This window comes from Arachis hypogaea, chromosome 11 (assembly GCF_003086295.3).
Source record: "Arachis hypogaea cultivar Tifrunner chromosome 11, arahy.Tifrunner.gnm2.J5K5, whole genome shotgun sequence".
Classification (NCBI taxonomy): domain Eukaryota; kingdom Viridiplantae; phylum Streptophyta; class Magnoliopsida; order Fabales; family Fabaceae; genus Arachis; species Arachis hypogaea.
The window spans coordinates 36,887,933-36,905,327 of NC_092046.1; the positions used below are offsets into that span (position 1 = coordinate 36,887,933).

At 36.4% G+C, this 17,395-nt stretch overlaps 1 protein-coding gene across 1 annotated transcript; it reads left to right on the forward strand.

The window, feature by feature from the left end:
• Window positions 1-14,938: 14,938 nt before the first annotated feature.
• LOC112723857 (probable purine permease 11) lies at window positions 14,939-17,056 on the forward strand. The gene is made up of 3 exons (XM_025775242.3): window positions 14,939-15,167; window positions 15,603-16,103; window positions 16,236-17,056. Exons 2-3 carry the CDS (start codon window positions 15,785-15,787, stop codon window positions 16,979-16,981), a joined length of 1,065 nt encoding a protein of 354 aa, XP_025631027.1. The 5' UTR covers window positions 14,939-15,167; window positions 15,603-15,784; the 3' UTR covers window positions 16,982-17,056.
• The last annotated feature ends 339 nt before the right edge of the window (window positions 17,057-17,395 follow it).

The window sequence follows — 17,395 nt, forward strand, 5'->3', positions numbered from 1 at the left end:
AGCTGGTCAATGCCTTCTTGGCAAAATTCTTTCCACCTCAAAAATTGAGTAAGCTTAGAGTGGAAGTCCAGACCTTCAGACAGAAGGAAGGCGAATCCCTCTATGAAGCTTGGGAAAGATACAAGCAATTGATCAGAAGGTGTCCTTCTGGTATGCTTTCAGAATAGAGCATCATATGCATATTCTATGATGGTCTGTCTGAACTGTCTAAGATGTCATTGGACAACTCTGCTGGTGGATCTCTTCATCTAAAGAAGACGCCTGAAGAAGCCCAGGAACTCATTGAAATGGTTGCAAATAACCAATTCATGTACACTTCTGAAAGAAATCCTGTGAATAATGGGACAACTCAGAAAAAAGGAGTTCTGGAGATTGATACTCTGAATGCCATACTGGCTCAGAATAAAATATTGACTCAGCAAGTCAATATGATTTCTCAGAGTCTGACTGGAATGCAAGCTGCATCCAGCAGTAATAAAGAAGCATCTTCTGAAGAAGAAGCTTATGATCCTGAGAACCCTGCAATGGAAGAGGTGAATTACATGGGAGATCCCTATGGAAACACCTATAATCCTTCATGGAGAAATCATCCCAATCTCTCATGGAAGGACCAACAGAAGCCTCAACAAGGCTTCAACAACAATAATGGTGGAAGAAATAGGTTTAGCAATAGCAAACTTTTTCCATCATCTTCTCAGCAACAAACAGAGAACTCTAAGCAGAGTCGTTCCGGCCTAGCTACCATAGTCTCTGATCTATCTAAGACCACACTAAGTTTCATGAATGAAACAAGATCCTCCATTAGAAATTTGGAGGCACAAGTGGGTCAGCTGAGTAAGAAAATTACTGAAACTCATCCTAGCACTCTCCCAAGCAATACAGAAGAAAATCCCAAGAGAGAGTGCAAGGCCATAACCATGACTAACATGGCCGAACCTGGAGAGAGTAAGGAGGACGTGATTCCCAGTGAGAAAAACCTCATGGGATGTCCTCTGAATGAAAAGAATTTCCCCTTTGAGGAACCAAGGGAATCTGAGGCTCATACAGAGACCATAGAGATTCCATTGAATCTACTTCTGCCATTCATGAGTTCTGATGAGTATTCTTCCTCTGAAGAGGATGGAGATATTATTGAAGAGTAAGTTGCTAAGTACCTGGGAGCAATCATGAAAGTGAATGCCAAGTTATTTGGTAATGAGACTCGGGAGGATGAACCCCCCTTGCTCACCAATAAACTGAATGACTTGATTAGGCAAACATTACCTCAGAAGAAACCGGATCTTGGAAAATTCTTAATATCCTGCACCATAGGCACCATGACCTTTGAGAAGGCTCTGTGTGACCTAGGGTCAAGTATAAACCTCATACCCCTCTCTGTAATGGAAAAACTAGGGATCCTTGAGGTGCAAGCTGCAAGAATCTCACTAAAGATGGCAGACAATTCAAGGAAACAGGCTTATGGACTTGTAGAGGATGTCTTAGTAAAGGTTGAAGGCCTTTACATCCCTGCTGACTTCATAATCCTGGACACTGGGAAGAATAAGGATGAATCCATCATCCTTGGCAGACCCTTCCTAGCCACAGCAAAAGCTGTGATTGATGTTGACAGAGGAGAATTGGTCCTTCAAGTGAATGAGGACTACCTTGTGTTTAAGGCTCAAGGATCCTCTTCTGTAACCATGGAGAGGAAGCATGAAAAGCTTCTCTCAATACAGAGTCAAACAGAGCCCCCACACTCAACTTCTAAGTTTGGTGTTGGGAGGTCAACATCAAGCTCTGAGTCTCTGTGAAGCTCTCTAAGAGCTTCACTGTCAAGCTAATGACATTAAAGAAGCGCTTATTGGAAAAACAACTGATGATTATGTGAAGTCACAAAAACAACTGAAAAATCAAAAACAGAATGAAAAACAGTATTAAAAATAGCACACCCTGGAGGACAGGCTTATTGGCATTTAAGGATAGCAGAATGGGCGTTTAACGCCCAGCCTGGCAGCATTCTGGGCGTTAAACGCCAGAATAGGCAGCACTCTGGGCGTTTAACGCCAAAAAGGGCTGTCTGGCACAGGCTAGTGTTAAACACCAGAAATGGGCATCTGGCTGGCGTTTAACGCTAGAAATGGGCAGCAGGGTGGCATTTAACACCAGGAAAGGTAGCAGGACTGGCGTTTAACGCCAGGAAAGGCAGCGGAGCTGGCGTTAAATGCCAGATTTGGCACAGAATGGGCGTTTGAACGCCAGGATGGTGCAGGGACTTGAATTCCTTGACACCTCAGGATCTGTGGACCCCACAGGATCCCCACCTACCCCACTTCTTCTTCTCTCCCCTTCACACCTTTCCATAACACTCTTCCGCAAACACCATTGACCAATCCCATCCAAAACTCTTTCCCAAAAACCCCTCACCTATCAAATCCTACCCTCTTCTCCATAATCTCTTCACCACTCACATCCATCCATCATTAAACCCCACCTACCTCACCAATCAAATTCAAATCATTTTCCTCTCAAACCCACCCACACATGGCTGAATACCCTCTCTCACTTACCTTATAAATACCCCTCCTTACCACCTTCATTTTCACATAACATACACAACACACCTCCCTTGGCCGAACCCTCACCTCCCTCCATCTCCTCCATTTCTTCTTCTTCCACTTCTTTCTTTCTTCTTTTGCTCGAGAATGAGCAAATCTTCTAAGTTTGGTGTGGAAAAAGCTAAAGCTTTTTGTTTTCCATAACCACTAATGACATCTAAGGCCGGAGAAACCTCTAGAAAGAGGAAAGGGAAGGTAATTGCTTCCACCTCCGAGTCATGGGAGATGGAGAGATTCATCTCAAAGGTCCATCAAGACCACTTCTATGAAGTTGTGGCCAAGAAAAAGGTGATCCCTGAGGTCCCCTTCAAGCTCAAAAAGAGTGAGTATCCGGAGATCCGACATGAAGTTCGAAGAAAAGGTTGGGAAATCCTCACCAACCCCATTCAACAAGTCAGGATCTTAATGGTTCAAGAGTTCTATGCCAATGCATGGATCACTAAGAACCATGACCAAAGTGTGAACCCAAACCCAAAGAATTGGCTCACAATGGTTCGGGGGAACTATTTGGATTTTAGTCTGGAAAATGTAAGGTTGGCATTTAACTTGCCAATGATGCAAGGAGATCCTCACCCTTTCACTAGAAGGGCCAACTTTGATCAAAGGTTGGACCAAGTCCTCTTGGACATTTGTGTGAAAGGCACTCAATGAAGAGATGCAAGAGGCAAGCTGGTTCAACTAAGAAGGCTTGACCTCAAGCCCGTGGCTAGGGGATGGTTGGAGTTCATTCAACGCTCAATAATTCCTACTAGCAACCAGTCTGAAGTTACAATAGACCGGGCTATCATGATCCATAGTATCATGAATAGAGAGGAAGTAGAAGTTCATGAAATCATATCCCTAGAACTCTACAAGGTGGCGGACAAGCCTTCCACTTTGGCAAGGTTAGCCTTCCCTCATCTCATTTGTCACCTCTACAATTCAGCTGGAATTGTCATAGAGGAAGACATCCTCATTGAAGAGGACAAGCCCATCACTAAGAAAAGGATGGAGCAAACAAGAGAGCCCACTCATGGACCTCAACAAGAGCATGAGGAAGTTCCTCATCTAGAAATCCCTGAGATATCTCAAGGGATGCACTTTCCTCCACAAAACTATTGGGAGCAAATCAACACCTCCCTAGGAGAATTGAGTTCCAACATGGGACAACTAAGGGTGGAGCACCAAGAGCATTCCATCCTCCTCCATGAAATTAGAGAAGACCAAAGAACCATGAGGGAGGAGCAACAAAGGCAAGGAAGAGACATAGAGGAGCTAAAGCACTCCATAAGATCTTCAAGAGGAAGAACTAGCCACCATCACTAAAGTGGACCCGTTCTTTAATTTTCTTGTTCTTTATTTTTCTATTTTTCGTTCCCTATGCTCTATGTTTTATTTATGTTTATGTCTTTATTACATGATTACTAGTGTCTAGTGTCTATGTGTTAAAGCTATGAATATCCTATGAATCCATCACATTTCTTAAATAAAAAATGTTTTTAATTGCAAAAGAACAAGAAGTGCATGGTTTCGAATTCTATCTTGAAATTAGTTTAATTATTTTGATGTGGTGACAATAGCTTTTGTTTTCTGAATGAATGCTTCAACAGTGCATATTTTTGAATTTGATGTTCATGAATGTTAAAATTGTTGGGTCTTGAAAGAATAATTGAAAAAGGAGAAATGTTATTGGTAATCTGAAAAATCATAAAATTGATTCTTGAAGCAAGAAAAAGCAGTGAATAGACAAAGCTTGCGAAAAAAAAGGAAAAAATAATAATTAAAGAAAAAGAAAAAGCAAGCAGAAAAAGCCAATAGCCCTTTAAACCAAAAGGCAAGGGTAAAAAGGATCCAAGGCTTTGAGCATTAATGGATAAGAGGGCCCACAGGAATAAAATCCTGGCCTAAGCGGCTAAACACCAAGCTGTCCCTAACCATGTGCTTGTGGCGTGAAGGTGTCAAGTGAAAGCTTGAGACTGAGCAGTTAAAGTCGTGGTCTAAAGCAAAAAGAGTGTGCTTAAGAGCTCTGGATACCTCTAATTGGAGACTCTAGCAAAGCTGAGTCACAATCTTAAAAGGTTCACCCAGTTATGTGTCTGTGGCATTTATGTATCCGGTGGTAATACTGGAAAACAAAATACTTAGGGTCACGGCCAAGACTCATAAAGTAACTGTGTTCAAGAATCAACATACTAAACTAGGAGAATCAATAACACTATCTGAATTCTGAGTTCCTATAGATGCCAATCATTCTGAATTTCAAAGGATAAAGTGAGATGCCAAAACTGTTCAGAAGCAAAAAGGCTACAAGTCCCGCTCATCTAATTGAAACTAATTTTCATTGATGAGTTTGGAATTTATTATATATTCTCTTCTTTTTATCCTATTTTATTTTTAGTTTCTTGGAGACAAGCAACAATTTAAGTTTGGTGTTGTGATGAGCGGATAATTTATACCCTTTTTGGCATTATTTTTATATAGTTTTTAGTATGTTTTAGTTACTTTTTATTATATTTTTATTAAAAAATTATATTTCTGGACTTTACTATGAGTTTGTGTATTTTTCTGTGATTTCAGATATTTTCTGGCTGAAATTGAGGGACCTGAGCCAAAATCTGATTCAGAGGCTGAAAAAGGACTGCAGATGCTGTTGGATTCTGACCTCCCTGCACTCGAAGTGGATTTTCTAGAGCTACAGAAGCCTAATTGGTGTGCTCTCAATTGAGTTGGAAAGTAGACATCCTAGGTTTTCCAGCAATACATAATAGTCCATACTTTGCCCGAGATTTGATAGCCCAAACTGGCATTCAAAGTCAGCCTAAAACATCTTGGCGTAAAACGCCTAAACTGGCACCAGAATTGGGGTTAAACGCCCAAACTGGCACCAAAGCTGGCGTTTAACTCCAGGAACAGCCTAAGCACGAAAAAGCTTCAATGCTTAGACCAAGCACACACCAAGTGGGCCCCGGAAGTAGATTTTGGCACTATCTGCACTTAGTTACTCATTTTCTATAAACCCTAGTAACTAGTTTAGTATAAAAACTACTTTAAGAGATTTATTTTAAATCTTTTGACCGTCTTTTTGATCTTTGATCATTTTGGAACTTGTATGTTCACGTTTAGAGGCTGGCCTCACAGCCATGCCTAGACCTTTCACTTATGTATTTTCTACGGTGGAGTTTCTACACCCCATATATTAAGGTGTGGAGCTCTGCTGTTCTTCATGAATTAATACAAGTACCATTATTTTTCTATTCAATTCACGCCTACTTCTTATCTAAGATATTCACTCGCACTTCAACCTGATGAATGTGATGACCCGTGACACTCATCATCATTCTTACTTATGAACGCGTGCCTAACAACCACTTCCGTTCTATCTGCAATAGCTTGAGTTTGTATCTCTTGGCCTCCTGGTTCACAATGCATGGTTGCCTCTCCTGACAACAGAGCATTCCATTCCGTGAGATCAGAGTCTTCATGCTATAGGCTAAAATTATTGGCAGCCATTTCTGGGATCCGAAAAGTCTAAACCTTGTCTGTGGTATTCCGAGTAGGATCTGGGAAGGGATGACTGTGACGAGCTTCAAACCTGTGAATGTGAGGCACAAGTGACAGTGTGCAAAAGGACAATGGTCCTATTCTGACGCTAGCGGGAATCGACAGATGATTAGCCCTGCGGTGTCAGCGCAGATGGATTTGTTTTCATCCGAGAGGATCATACAGCTTGCCATGGAAGGAGGTAATGCATGGTTGGAAGAAGGCAATAGGAAAGCAGAAGTTCTGAAGCAACAAAGCATCTCCAGACGCTTATCTGAAATTCCTACCTATGAATTACATAAGTATTTATATCCTATTTTATATTTTATTTTATATTTTAATTATCAAAACCTCATCACCATTTGAATCTGCCTGACTGAGATTTACAAGGATGACCATAGCTTACTTCAAGCCGACAATCTCCATGGGATCGACCCTTACTCACGTAAGGTTTATTACTTGGACGACCCAGTGCACTTGCTGGTTAATTGTGTGGAGTTGTGAAGAATAATTGAGATTACAATCGTGCGTACCAAGATGTTGGCGCAGTTGAGATCACAATTTCGTGCACCACTATTACTTCTTATAGGGGTGTCATTCAATTTTCGTCTTCTTTAATTCTCACTAATGTCCTTTATTTACCATATTTCCATTTTAATTTGATTTTCATATCAAAAATCACTTTCATGCTTCCATATGAGCTCACTTTTACAAAAAACATTCGTGTCTTTGGCAGGAACCGACTAGCTTGAAGATGATTAGTTTAGATAGATTATGATAAGGGTTGTATGTCCTTGATAAAGTTTTTCCCACCAATAATTCACCACCTATCATCTCAATCAATGCCACAAATATTACACCAATCACATCCTCAAACCTCTGGCACTTCCGTTTAGGCCATGTATCTAGGCAATGTCTTAATATTTTATATAAACAATATCCCTTTATTTTTTTTGTACTAAGATAAAGCTTGTGATGTATGTTATTTTTTAAAACAAATAAAATTTTCTTTTGTGAGTAGTACAAACAAATTAAGTGTTGCATTTGAATGATTACATTTAGATATATAGGGTCCTTTTCGATAAAATTCCATAAATAATTATAAATATTGTTTACCATTGTTGATTATTTTAGTTGATTCACTTGGGTTATTTTGTTAAAATTAAAAAGTGAAGTGTCTCAACATATTAAAAATTTTATTATTTTAGTAGAATCCCAATTTGAATCGAAAGTTAAAATTTTTTGTTCTGACAATAGTCTTGAATTTCTTTTAAATGAATTTTACTCATCAAAGGGTATTATTCATCAACGAAGCTACGTTGAAACTCCCCAACAAAATGGGTGGTTTGAGCGCAAGCACTAACACATTTTAAAGATTGTCCGAGCTCTCATGTTTCAATCAAACATACCTCTTAATTTTTGGTCTTTTGCAATTAATTATGCAGTTTATTTAATAAATAGAGTTCCATCTTCCATTATTAACTTTAAATCTCCTTTTGAACTTTTATTTAATAAACAACTATATTTTAAATGACTTAAAGGTTTTTGGTTGCTTATGCTTTGTTTCTACTATTGTGAGTTATTGTTCTAAATTTGACCCAAGAGCTCAAAAGCTATTTTTCTTCGTCATCAACATGATTTTAAAGGGTGTATTGTTTATCTTTTAGAAAAAAGAAAAATTTGGTGTCCAAAAATGTAATTTTTCATGAGCTCCTTTTTTCCTTTAGCCAAAGATACATCCCAACAATTTTCAAAAACTTTATTGCCCAGCCCAAGCACAATCAGTACACCATCCATAAATACTCATTCCTTCCCTATTGTGTCATCCATATTACCTATTGACCATCCTTCCATCCTTCATTCGATCCTTCATCCTTTCTCACACATCCCTTATTCATTCCAACACTTCACACTCCAGAAAATCCCACTACCGAAAGCCTTTCTTCCCAATCATATTTTCTTTCCCAACTGCCATCTTCTCCAATCTCTCCTATAACCACCGAGACAACCTCCACCTCATCCCCATCAACCTCCATTCCTCTTGTGACCGAGAGTTCCTTTTCCCGTCATCCAACTAAATGAATCACCACTCACCCCTCATTTTCGCGGCGGTCAGCGGCCAACCCACCCTCTACCTCACATATTTAATTATGTATGTAACTCTTCTCATGCACCACAAACCTCTGCATCCTCAAGTTCTAGGTATTCCATTTTCTCTATTCTCTCCTTTTTTTTCTTTTTTACTTTCTCATAGTCACTTTCTCTCATCCTTGCACTCTAATCATGAGCCCAAATCTTTTTGAGAAGTTAGCAAGTTACCTAAATGGTGCATAACCATGAAGGAGAAAATTGTTGCTTTGGAATTAAATAGAACCTGAATTTTGGTGGATGATGCAAAATTTTACAAAATCACAACTTCGCAAGTACACCGAATCATATCAAGTAATATCAAAGTGAATGAGTTATCGTTACCACGAGAATTAAAGGACTAAGCAACAATGATTAGACAAATCAAGAAATAGAGGAATGAGAATGAAAAGTGTGAACAGAGAGCAATAAGAATAGCAAAAGTGAATGTGAAAATAATAATGGTGAGAATATTAAAGTTTCAGAGATATTCACTTTTTAGGAAAACAATCCTTGTGTCATTCATTTGAAGCATGCAAAAATCAATCTCGACAAATCATAAATAATCAAATTCCAATTCCTTGGCAATTTAATTTCTCTTTAACCTAACTAATCGTTAATTCCTTAGTCAATTATTTAAGAAAAGAGGTGAAGCACAATTCTGATTTAATTTCAAATAAGATTCAAGAATAGTCCTTAGGTTGAATTTTATGTCACTTATCTAAGTTAGTCCTAAATAATTGAAACTTACAAAGTGACTCACACTCTTTGAAACATTATTCCTAGTTAAATAAAAAAGTAGTGAGAAAGAGTTTTCAAGCTAATTCAAATATTACTTTTTCTAAAACAATATTTAGAATTCAAAATGGAGTTAGAATATTTTCAACAATTCTATATATTTAGAGATGAAGAACAAAAACTCAATCATGAAATAGATTAATTCATAAACCTCAAATAAAGTGAAACACTTAGATTAATAATTCATAAAAAGATGAACAGAGCTCCTAACCTTAATAGAGGAGATTAGTTGCTCATAGTGTACTTGAAAATCAAAGACAATGAATTGAAAATGGCTAAAGGAAGAGAAGAGAGGAGCATCTGTGTGACTCCTTCCCTTTAAATACAAACCCTAAAACTAATTGTAGAATTCAAAACTAATCAAAACAGAATCAAATCTAATTCAAATCAAATATTTTCTTAACGACTCTTAACTAACTAGTGATCTTCCTTGTAATTAAAATTCAAAACTTGGTTCCTTGTGTAGTTAAAATCATGGGCTTGAAACTTTAATCTTGGACCAACAAAACACTTGAAGTTGGAAAGATTAGTGAAGAATTGGGAGGGATTAGTGAAGGATCCAAAGCCCTAGAAGGTGGGGCAATGTGGTGTGTTATATGCCTACATCGTGCGTTATACGCATGACTTCAAATTAGAGAACTTGGCCTCTGTTTGGATTCTCACATTATACACAGGAATTCTCACGTTATACACAGGAATTCCTAAGTATGACGCAAGAAATCATGCAAGGAGGAGGCTGTGATAGACGCATGTCTACTATAAATTATTATATATCGTTGAAAAGATTTGGATATTAGCTTTCTAACGCCACTAAAACCATTTCATTTGGACATTTCTAGCTCAAGTTATGCTCATTAGAGTGCAAAGTGGTCAGGGGGGCTTTTGGCTTATGCGTTATATGCATGCTTACTAATTTGTACATATAATGCATGGGCTTCACTTGGCCATGTTTGGCCTCTGTTTACTTCCCACGTATAATGCAGAACACCGCATGTTATACGTATTATTCATTTGTCAATCTTTAGCCTCTGTTTGCTTGGCAAGTATAACGCATGGCTCTCTACGTTATAAGCAAGGCTTCATTTGATTCTTTCTTATCCAAAGAGCTCTCTATTTGGTCCAGAGAGCTTTCTGTTTGATTCCTCCTTGATCTTTGCTAACTCTTTTCCAAATTCTCTTGTAACAAATGAATTCAAACTAACTCAAAGTAATACTTACTAAATCATAAAATCTTTGCTTATCTAACAAGAATCCTTAGCTTATTGAATGAAGTTCTAAAGGAAAAATAACTAAAGATGCGGATGCATCAGTGGATTACCTCCTCATGTGAAACTCATCGATTATAAATGGGTCTATAAAAGTAAACAACGACCGGATGGTTCAGTTGAGCATTACAAAGCTTATTTTGTGGCAAAGGGTTTCACACAGACTAAAGTGGTGAATTTCTTGAAAACATTTTCACCAGTAGTCAAACCAACGATTATCAGGATTATCTTGGCTTTAGCTTCCATCAAGAATTGGCCTATTTATCAGTTCAATGTCAACAATGTTATTTTACATGGAAATTTGAATGAGATTGTTTACATGGATCTCTCTCCATGGCTCAATTCACAGCATCCTAACAAGTGTTGTAAGTTTCTCAAATCTTTATATGGTTTATGGCAATCCAGTATCTTAACAAGTGTTGTAAGTTTCTCAAATCTTTGTATGCTTTATGGCAATCGAGTAAAATGTGTTATAAAAAATTATTTGTTCTCTTTATCTTGTGGGTATCAACAGACCGTCCATGACTATAGCTTATTATTAAGATGATGGAAAATGAGATTTATATATTGTTAGTGTATGTCGATGATATCATTTTTACAGGAAATTCTATTTTTGAGATGGCAGTACTCAAAAGATACTTGATTCTAATTTTAGAATTAAAGATCTTAAAACCTTGAAGTATTTTTTAGAGATTGAAGTTGCTCATTCTGCTAGAAAAATTTCTCAATCTCAACATAAGTACTGTCTTGATTTATTGACTGATTCTGGCTTACTTGGTGCTAAACCCATTAGTGTTCCAATGGATATCACTACCCATTTTCATCAAGATGATTGTTCTCCTTTACCTGACCCATTTGTCTACCGCCGCCTTGATGGCCGATTGATCTATCTTACTACAACTGATCCGGATATTATCTATGCCACCCAATAGCTAAGCCAATTCATGGCTGCCCCTACTCAAGCTCATTATAAAGTGGCCATTCATATGTTATGATATTTAAAAAATAATCTGAGCAGGGGTTTATTTTTTCTCAAAATTTCACTCTTCACATCAGTGGTTTCAGTGATGTTGATTTGGCAGGTTGCTTAGATACTCTCCGATTTATAACGGGCAATTGCCTTTTTTTTTTGGGAGAGTCCTTGATGTCTTGGAAGACAAAGAAACAAACCATAGTTGCTAGGTCATCCACCGAGGCTGAATACCGAGTTCTTGCCATGACCAATTGCAAGTTGTTATGGATTTTAAATCTCTTGTAGTTTCTCCATATCGATTGCATTAAGCCACAGGTTCTATTATGTGATAATCAGAGTTTCTTCCATATTGCAACCAATCCTATTTTTTATGAATGCACCAAACACTTAGAAGTTGATTGTCACTTGGTTTGACAAAAGGCTCAACCCACAATCATGAAGTTACTTCTAGTTTCTTCATCAGGACAATTGGCCACATCTTTACTAAACCACTTCCAACTCAAGCCTTTCACAATAACTTGTCCAAACTAAAAATTTTTTACTTATTTCATATTTTAACTTGCAGGGGCGTATTGAATAAACCATCAGCCCGAGCATAACCAAATGACAAAAAGGCCTAAAATACATTATCAAACATTCTCTTCTTTTTTACATTTTTATCATATTTTCTTTTAGTACATGCTTTTTTTATTTCCTTCTAGAACTAGGTGATTCATCATGAAAAATAGAATTCAGTTAGTATCCATATGAATTCTGTTAGCATAAAAAAATTTATTATGCATTTTAGAAGATTTTGGTAGATTTGATGAGTTGTATTTTTTAGGGTTAAGTACTAAAATCGTCCCTAAGGTCTGGGACGAAAATCAAAATTGTCTCCAACCTTTTTTTTGTTATTAAAATCATCCTCAACGTTACAAAATGTTATAAAATCATCCTTTTTTATTTTATTTTACCAAATTACCCTTATCAATTAATAAAAATAATTAAAAATTTAAAAAAAACCCTCCCCCTCCACCTGCACCCCACTTCCTTATCTCTTCCATTTCTTCTCTCCAACTACTGTCATTAACTTCCAACAACCCGTATCTTCTTCTTCGTCTTCTTTAGGTACTCTCAGCTTCTAGAACATGCTACAGCAAGCACCACCTCCAAACTACCCTTCTCATCAACATCATCATGCTGTTTTTGTTGCCGCCCAAGTGAAACTGAGACAACAAGCGCATCTTAACAACAACGTGAACAACGAAAACAGGTTGATGAGTAGTAGTAGTAATGATTCATCAAGGGAGAAATGGGTCCAGAGAAGAAGTGATGGTCAAGGAGAACCAATGAACTTAACCCCTTAATTGCCCAAAAATTCAGTAACCATACAAATGAAACAAATAAAAAAGCCAAAATTGATTATCAACTAATTATCAAAACAAACAAACAAGAAGAAGAGAACAAACTCCTCAATTGCTTGAAACTGCGATCGAGTTGTGCCTGACTGATCTGGAGCATCTCAGAGACCTGATCTCCGGTCACCGCAGCTTTGTCAAATCTCTCTTTAATGGCTTCCACGATCTCCTTCAAGTCCTTATGCCGCACCACCATCTTCATCTCCATCATCTCCTCATACTTGCTCCTTGCGTCATCCTCCTCCGCCACCGGCGCCGCCTTCTTCCCTGCCATCGGAGGCGGCGGCATCACCGGATCTCCCACCACCGACGATCCCCTCATGGAAGACTCCCTCACTGACGATCCAAAAGAATGAGGAAGAAGGAAGTTGAAACTTGGGAAAGGAGGGTCAGGGGCCTGAGAGTTTGGTTAGATCTGAAAGTAGGAGGAAGGTAAAATTTTGGGGGTGAAAGGGGGGAGAGAGACCGAAGAGGCTGGGAGTGGGGTGGGGTGGGATTTTTCTTTTTTTTTAATATTATTTTTATTTTTGTTTTAGGGTAAAATTGTCGAAGTATTATTATTTTTTGTAAAAAGGATGATTTTATAACGTTTTGTAACGTTGGGGATGATTTTAAATAACAAAAAAAGATCGGAGACGATTTTGATTTTGACCCAAGACGTTAAGGACGAAAAGAATACTTAACCCTATTTTTTTATCACCTGTATATATTATAATAGTGGCAGCAGAATTGGAATAAGAAGAAATACCATACTTTTACACTTTTTCATTTTTCTGCAAATATTAAGAATTTGGTAAAAACACTAATTAAAAAATTTTCTTTCACATATTCTTTTATGTAATTTAATTTAAAAAGCATTTTTTATTCAAATAAAATTAAAAGTACTTTTAATATTTAAAAATTTTTCTTAAAAATTTTATCCAAATATAAAATAAATTTTTCTATTAAAAGATAAAAAATATAAGTATTTTCTTTTTTCAAAATCCACTCTAGTTGACCTAATTGATTTCTAAAAAAATGATAAAAAAAATTGATGCATGCACTAATTTTGTTTATAATATTTTATTTCAAAAACTAAAATGAATCACTCAATATAAAGTTATAGAGCAATTACTTGTCATTATACATGTCAGACGACATGTGATTAAATCATATTGTGGCACGTGACACTAAACTAATTCATGAACAAATGGTATCATGACACGGAAAATTATTATTCACGTGGTCATACCATATGTCACTAATTGACCCATCATCACATCATTATATATATGTGGTTAAATTATGATATGATAAGTGTTACTAATGTTCTATATCAACAAGCCATATTAGTAATCTATTAATGTGTGTAATTAGGATGTCAAATACTATTTTAATAGAAAAATATTAAGGAACTAACTGTTTTTATTAATATTAATCAATACTTTGGCTCACGCTTTAATTTTATGCTACTAAAATTTATAGTTTAGACTTTAGTCTTTAATATTAAAATTGACCTAGTGTTAGTCAAAAATCAATAAATTTATTGATTATATAGTATTTTTCATTGAGATTGGCTTGGTCTTCAGTTAATGTTAATAAAGGACTCAAAAATAAGTCCCTAATCATTATTGTACTGGTATACTGATATCATAGCAATCCTTAAAATTAAGCAGTGATCCATAAATCCTTTATAGGATGATTCCAATGATCTTTCATCTTACTTTTTCCTACTAGATCGATGGATGCGAAAAACTCTCTTCGTCTTTGTTAGTGCTTTGTTGGTCGTGCAAGCTACTTGTTGCGAAGATCAACAATCCAGATTGATACAAATTTTTTTGCCTTGTTTGTTTTAATATATATATATATATTGTCAATCTCAGAAATTATTTATTAATAGTAAAACTATCATTATTCTAATAGTTATTTTAAATGGTAAAGTATGACTATTTTAAAAATATATACTTAAAATCAATATTTAAACTCTAAATTATGTGATAACATGAAAAATTATTCAATCTGACAAATAAATTGTTTTTATATATGGTCAATAAAAATATCATAAAAATACCGTAATTAGAAATATATATTTTTATAAAATGACAATTCACATCTTCGCATATACACATGTACACGTAAGATATCAACCTTATTATAAACTTTGTCTTGAGAAAACTAATCAAGCAGTTCGGTTTTGGATATATTTTAGTTATTAGCAAAGAAAGCCTTTATTAGCACAGCGTTAATATGTGTTGTTCGAAACTGCTAATCTCTTTTTAGAACTGAACTACCTGTCACTTGTGATGCTTACGTGCGGTTATGGTTGGCGCTCCCTTATTTGGTCTTTCCAATCAAAATTAAACTAACTTCCTTCTCTTCTCTTCCACTCTATAGCGCGTGGATGCAGACGCATCCACCTTCCTCCAATGGACCTACATAGAAGAACCCTCCAACATCAGGGCAAATTGTGATTTTGATTCTTCTGTAACAAAATATTCGACTTCTTCATTCACACGTAAGAGTTTTAATTATGTTTTTTTTTTCTTTATTTTTAGTACAACTCTACTGCTTTTCCTGTTTATTTGCAGATTATTGTTAACAATAGCATTTTCTTGTTTAGTCTGGTTTGATTTCCAAGTTATGTATGTTGATTTTAATTAATTTGGACATGAAGATTCTTAATTCAAATGTAAATCCATTTTTTTTCTTTTCTCTATCCTTCGAGGAATGTAGAACCTGATGCTGAGTTGAAGGATTTCTTAAACAAACTAGAGATGGTGTATAGTAAAGAAGAAATTATCGTCCAGGACGAATGTTATATATACGAATCTTTTTAATTATTTACTACGAATAACTTTTTAAAAAAATAAAAAAATAACCTGTTACAAATATTCCATGCAATATTTACTTACATGGAGGCCATGTAACTAGCTGTGTGAATGGATTGTAGGAATATCATTATGTGGTTCATAGAAGATAGGACTGATCCAGGTTCGTTCGTTACATGTAATGATGTATTGTTCAGAAGGTGGAAAAGAGAAAAACTTGCTCAGAAGAAATCATTATTGTCACAGTGAAGAGCGATATATATAGGAAGCAGAGCCACAACAATCACAATCAAAGCCAGAACCAATGTTGGAAACTTTTAAATGGTGGATTCGTATACCCATTTACGTAATATTTCTCATAGCAGGCCAAGCCGCAGCTACCCTTCTGGGAAGGTTTTACTATTGTGAAGGTGGCAATAGCAAATGGATGGCAACACTTGTTCAGTCTTCAGGATTCCCATTACTAATTCCATTACTCTTCTATTTCTCACCTACCAAATGCGACCACAATAACGGCACCAATGACAATAGCACCAACAACACCATCACAAAAAAGTATCCCACGAAATCCAAAGTTTCCACCTTAACACTCATCTACATAGGTTTTGGCTTGATTGCAACAGGTACCACAGTAGTTAGAAACTCCGTTACAAAACCTTAAAAACTTTTACCATTTTAAATGAGTCGATTGATTTTGTTTTGGCCATGTACTTTTTCGATTTTACTTAAAATCTTGATTTTCTTTGGCTTGACAGGTACCAACTTGTTGTATTCATATGGGCTATTCTATCTACCTGTTTCAACCTATTCTTTACTATGTGCAACCCAATTGGCTTTCACGGCACTATTCTCTTACTCCATTAATTCCCAGAAATTCACGCCACCTATTTTCAATTCCGTGATACTTCTGACGGCGTCTGCTGCCTTGCTTGCTATCAACACTGAAGATGTCGATTGGAGACACAAGCCGTACGATAACTACTTCATAATTGGATTCTTCTGCACCATTTTCGCATCTGCTGCATTCTCCTTTTGCCTCTCCATGGTGCAGCTCTCTTTCGAGAAGCAGCTCATCAAAGGGGGCACATTCTATGCGGTGTTGGAGATTCTATTCTACCAATCATTTGTTGCCACGTGTGCTTGTGTAGTGGGGGTGTTCGCAAGCGGGGAATGGACGACTCTAAACAATGAGATGAAGAACTTCAAGCAGGGGAGCTTTTCTTATGTGATGACTCTGCTTTGGATTGCTGTGTCGTGGCAAGTAACATCAGTGGGTATGGTGGGTTTGGTTATGGAGGTATCTTCGTTGTTCGCAAATCTTATAGCCACTTTGACTTTGCCTGTGGTTCCCATTTTCGCTGTTTTCATCTTCCATGATAAGATGGACGGTGACATGATTGTGTCCTTGTTGTTGGCAGTTTGGGGATTTCTTTCTTATATATATCAGCATTATCTTGATGACCGAAAAGCTAAGGTTCATAATGTTGAAGGAGTTTGTTAATTTGATACATGCAAGTATCCAACCATCCTCTCTGTTTTGAAATAAAATTTTTAAATTTGTTGATTTGTTTAAAAATTTTTTATCTGTGTCGTCCTTCAAAAGTAGGGTGAGAGGGATTATTAAGATTGTGCATTGCACAGGCTAATTATAATAGAACATATTTACTCTGTTTTTATTTTGTTTTTTTCTTTAAATAATAAAATATGTGCATGAGAACTAAGGTTTTTAAACGGAAATAACTTTCAACCTTTTTTACACCCTTGAGATGAACAACTTTAAGTTTTTTAGTATCTGTCGTGCATAATAAGTGACGACAAATAAATATTGTTGTAAAATCTCAAATTAATTCGCATGAATAAAGCTAAAATTTACCATTAGAGAAAAGTAAATGATCTTGATTAAAATATTACACTA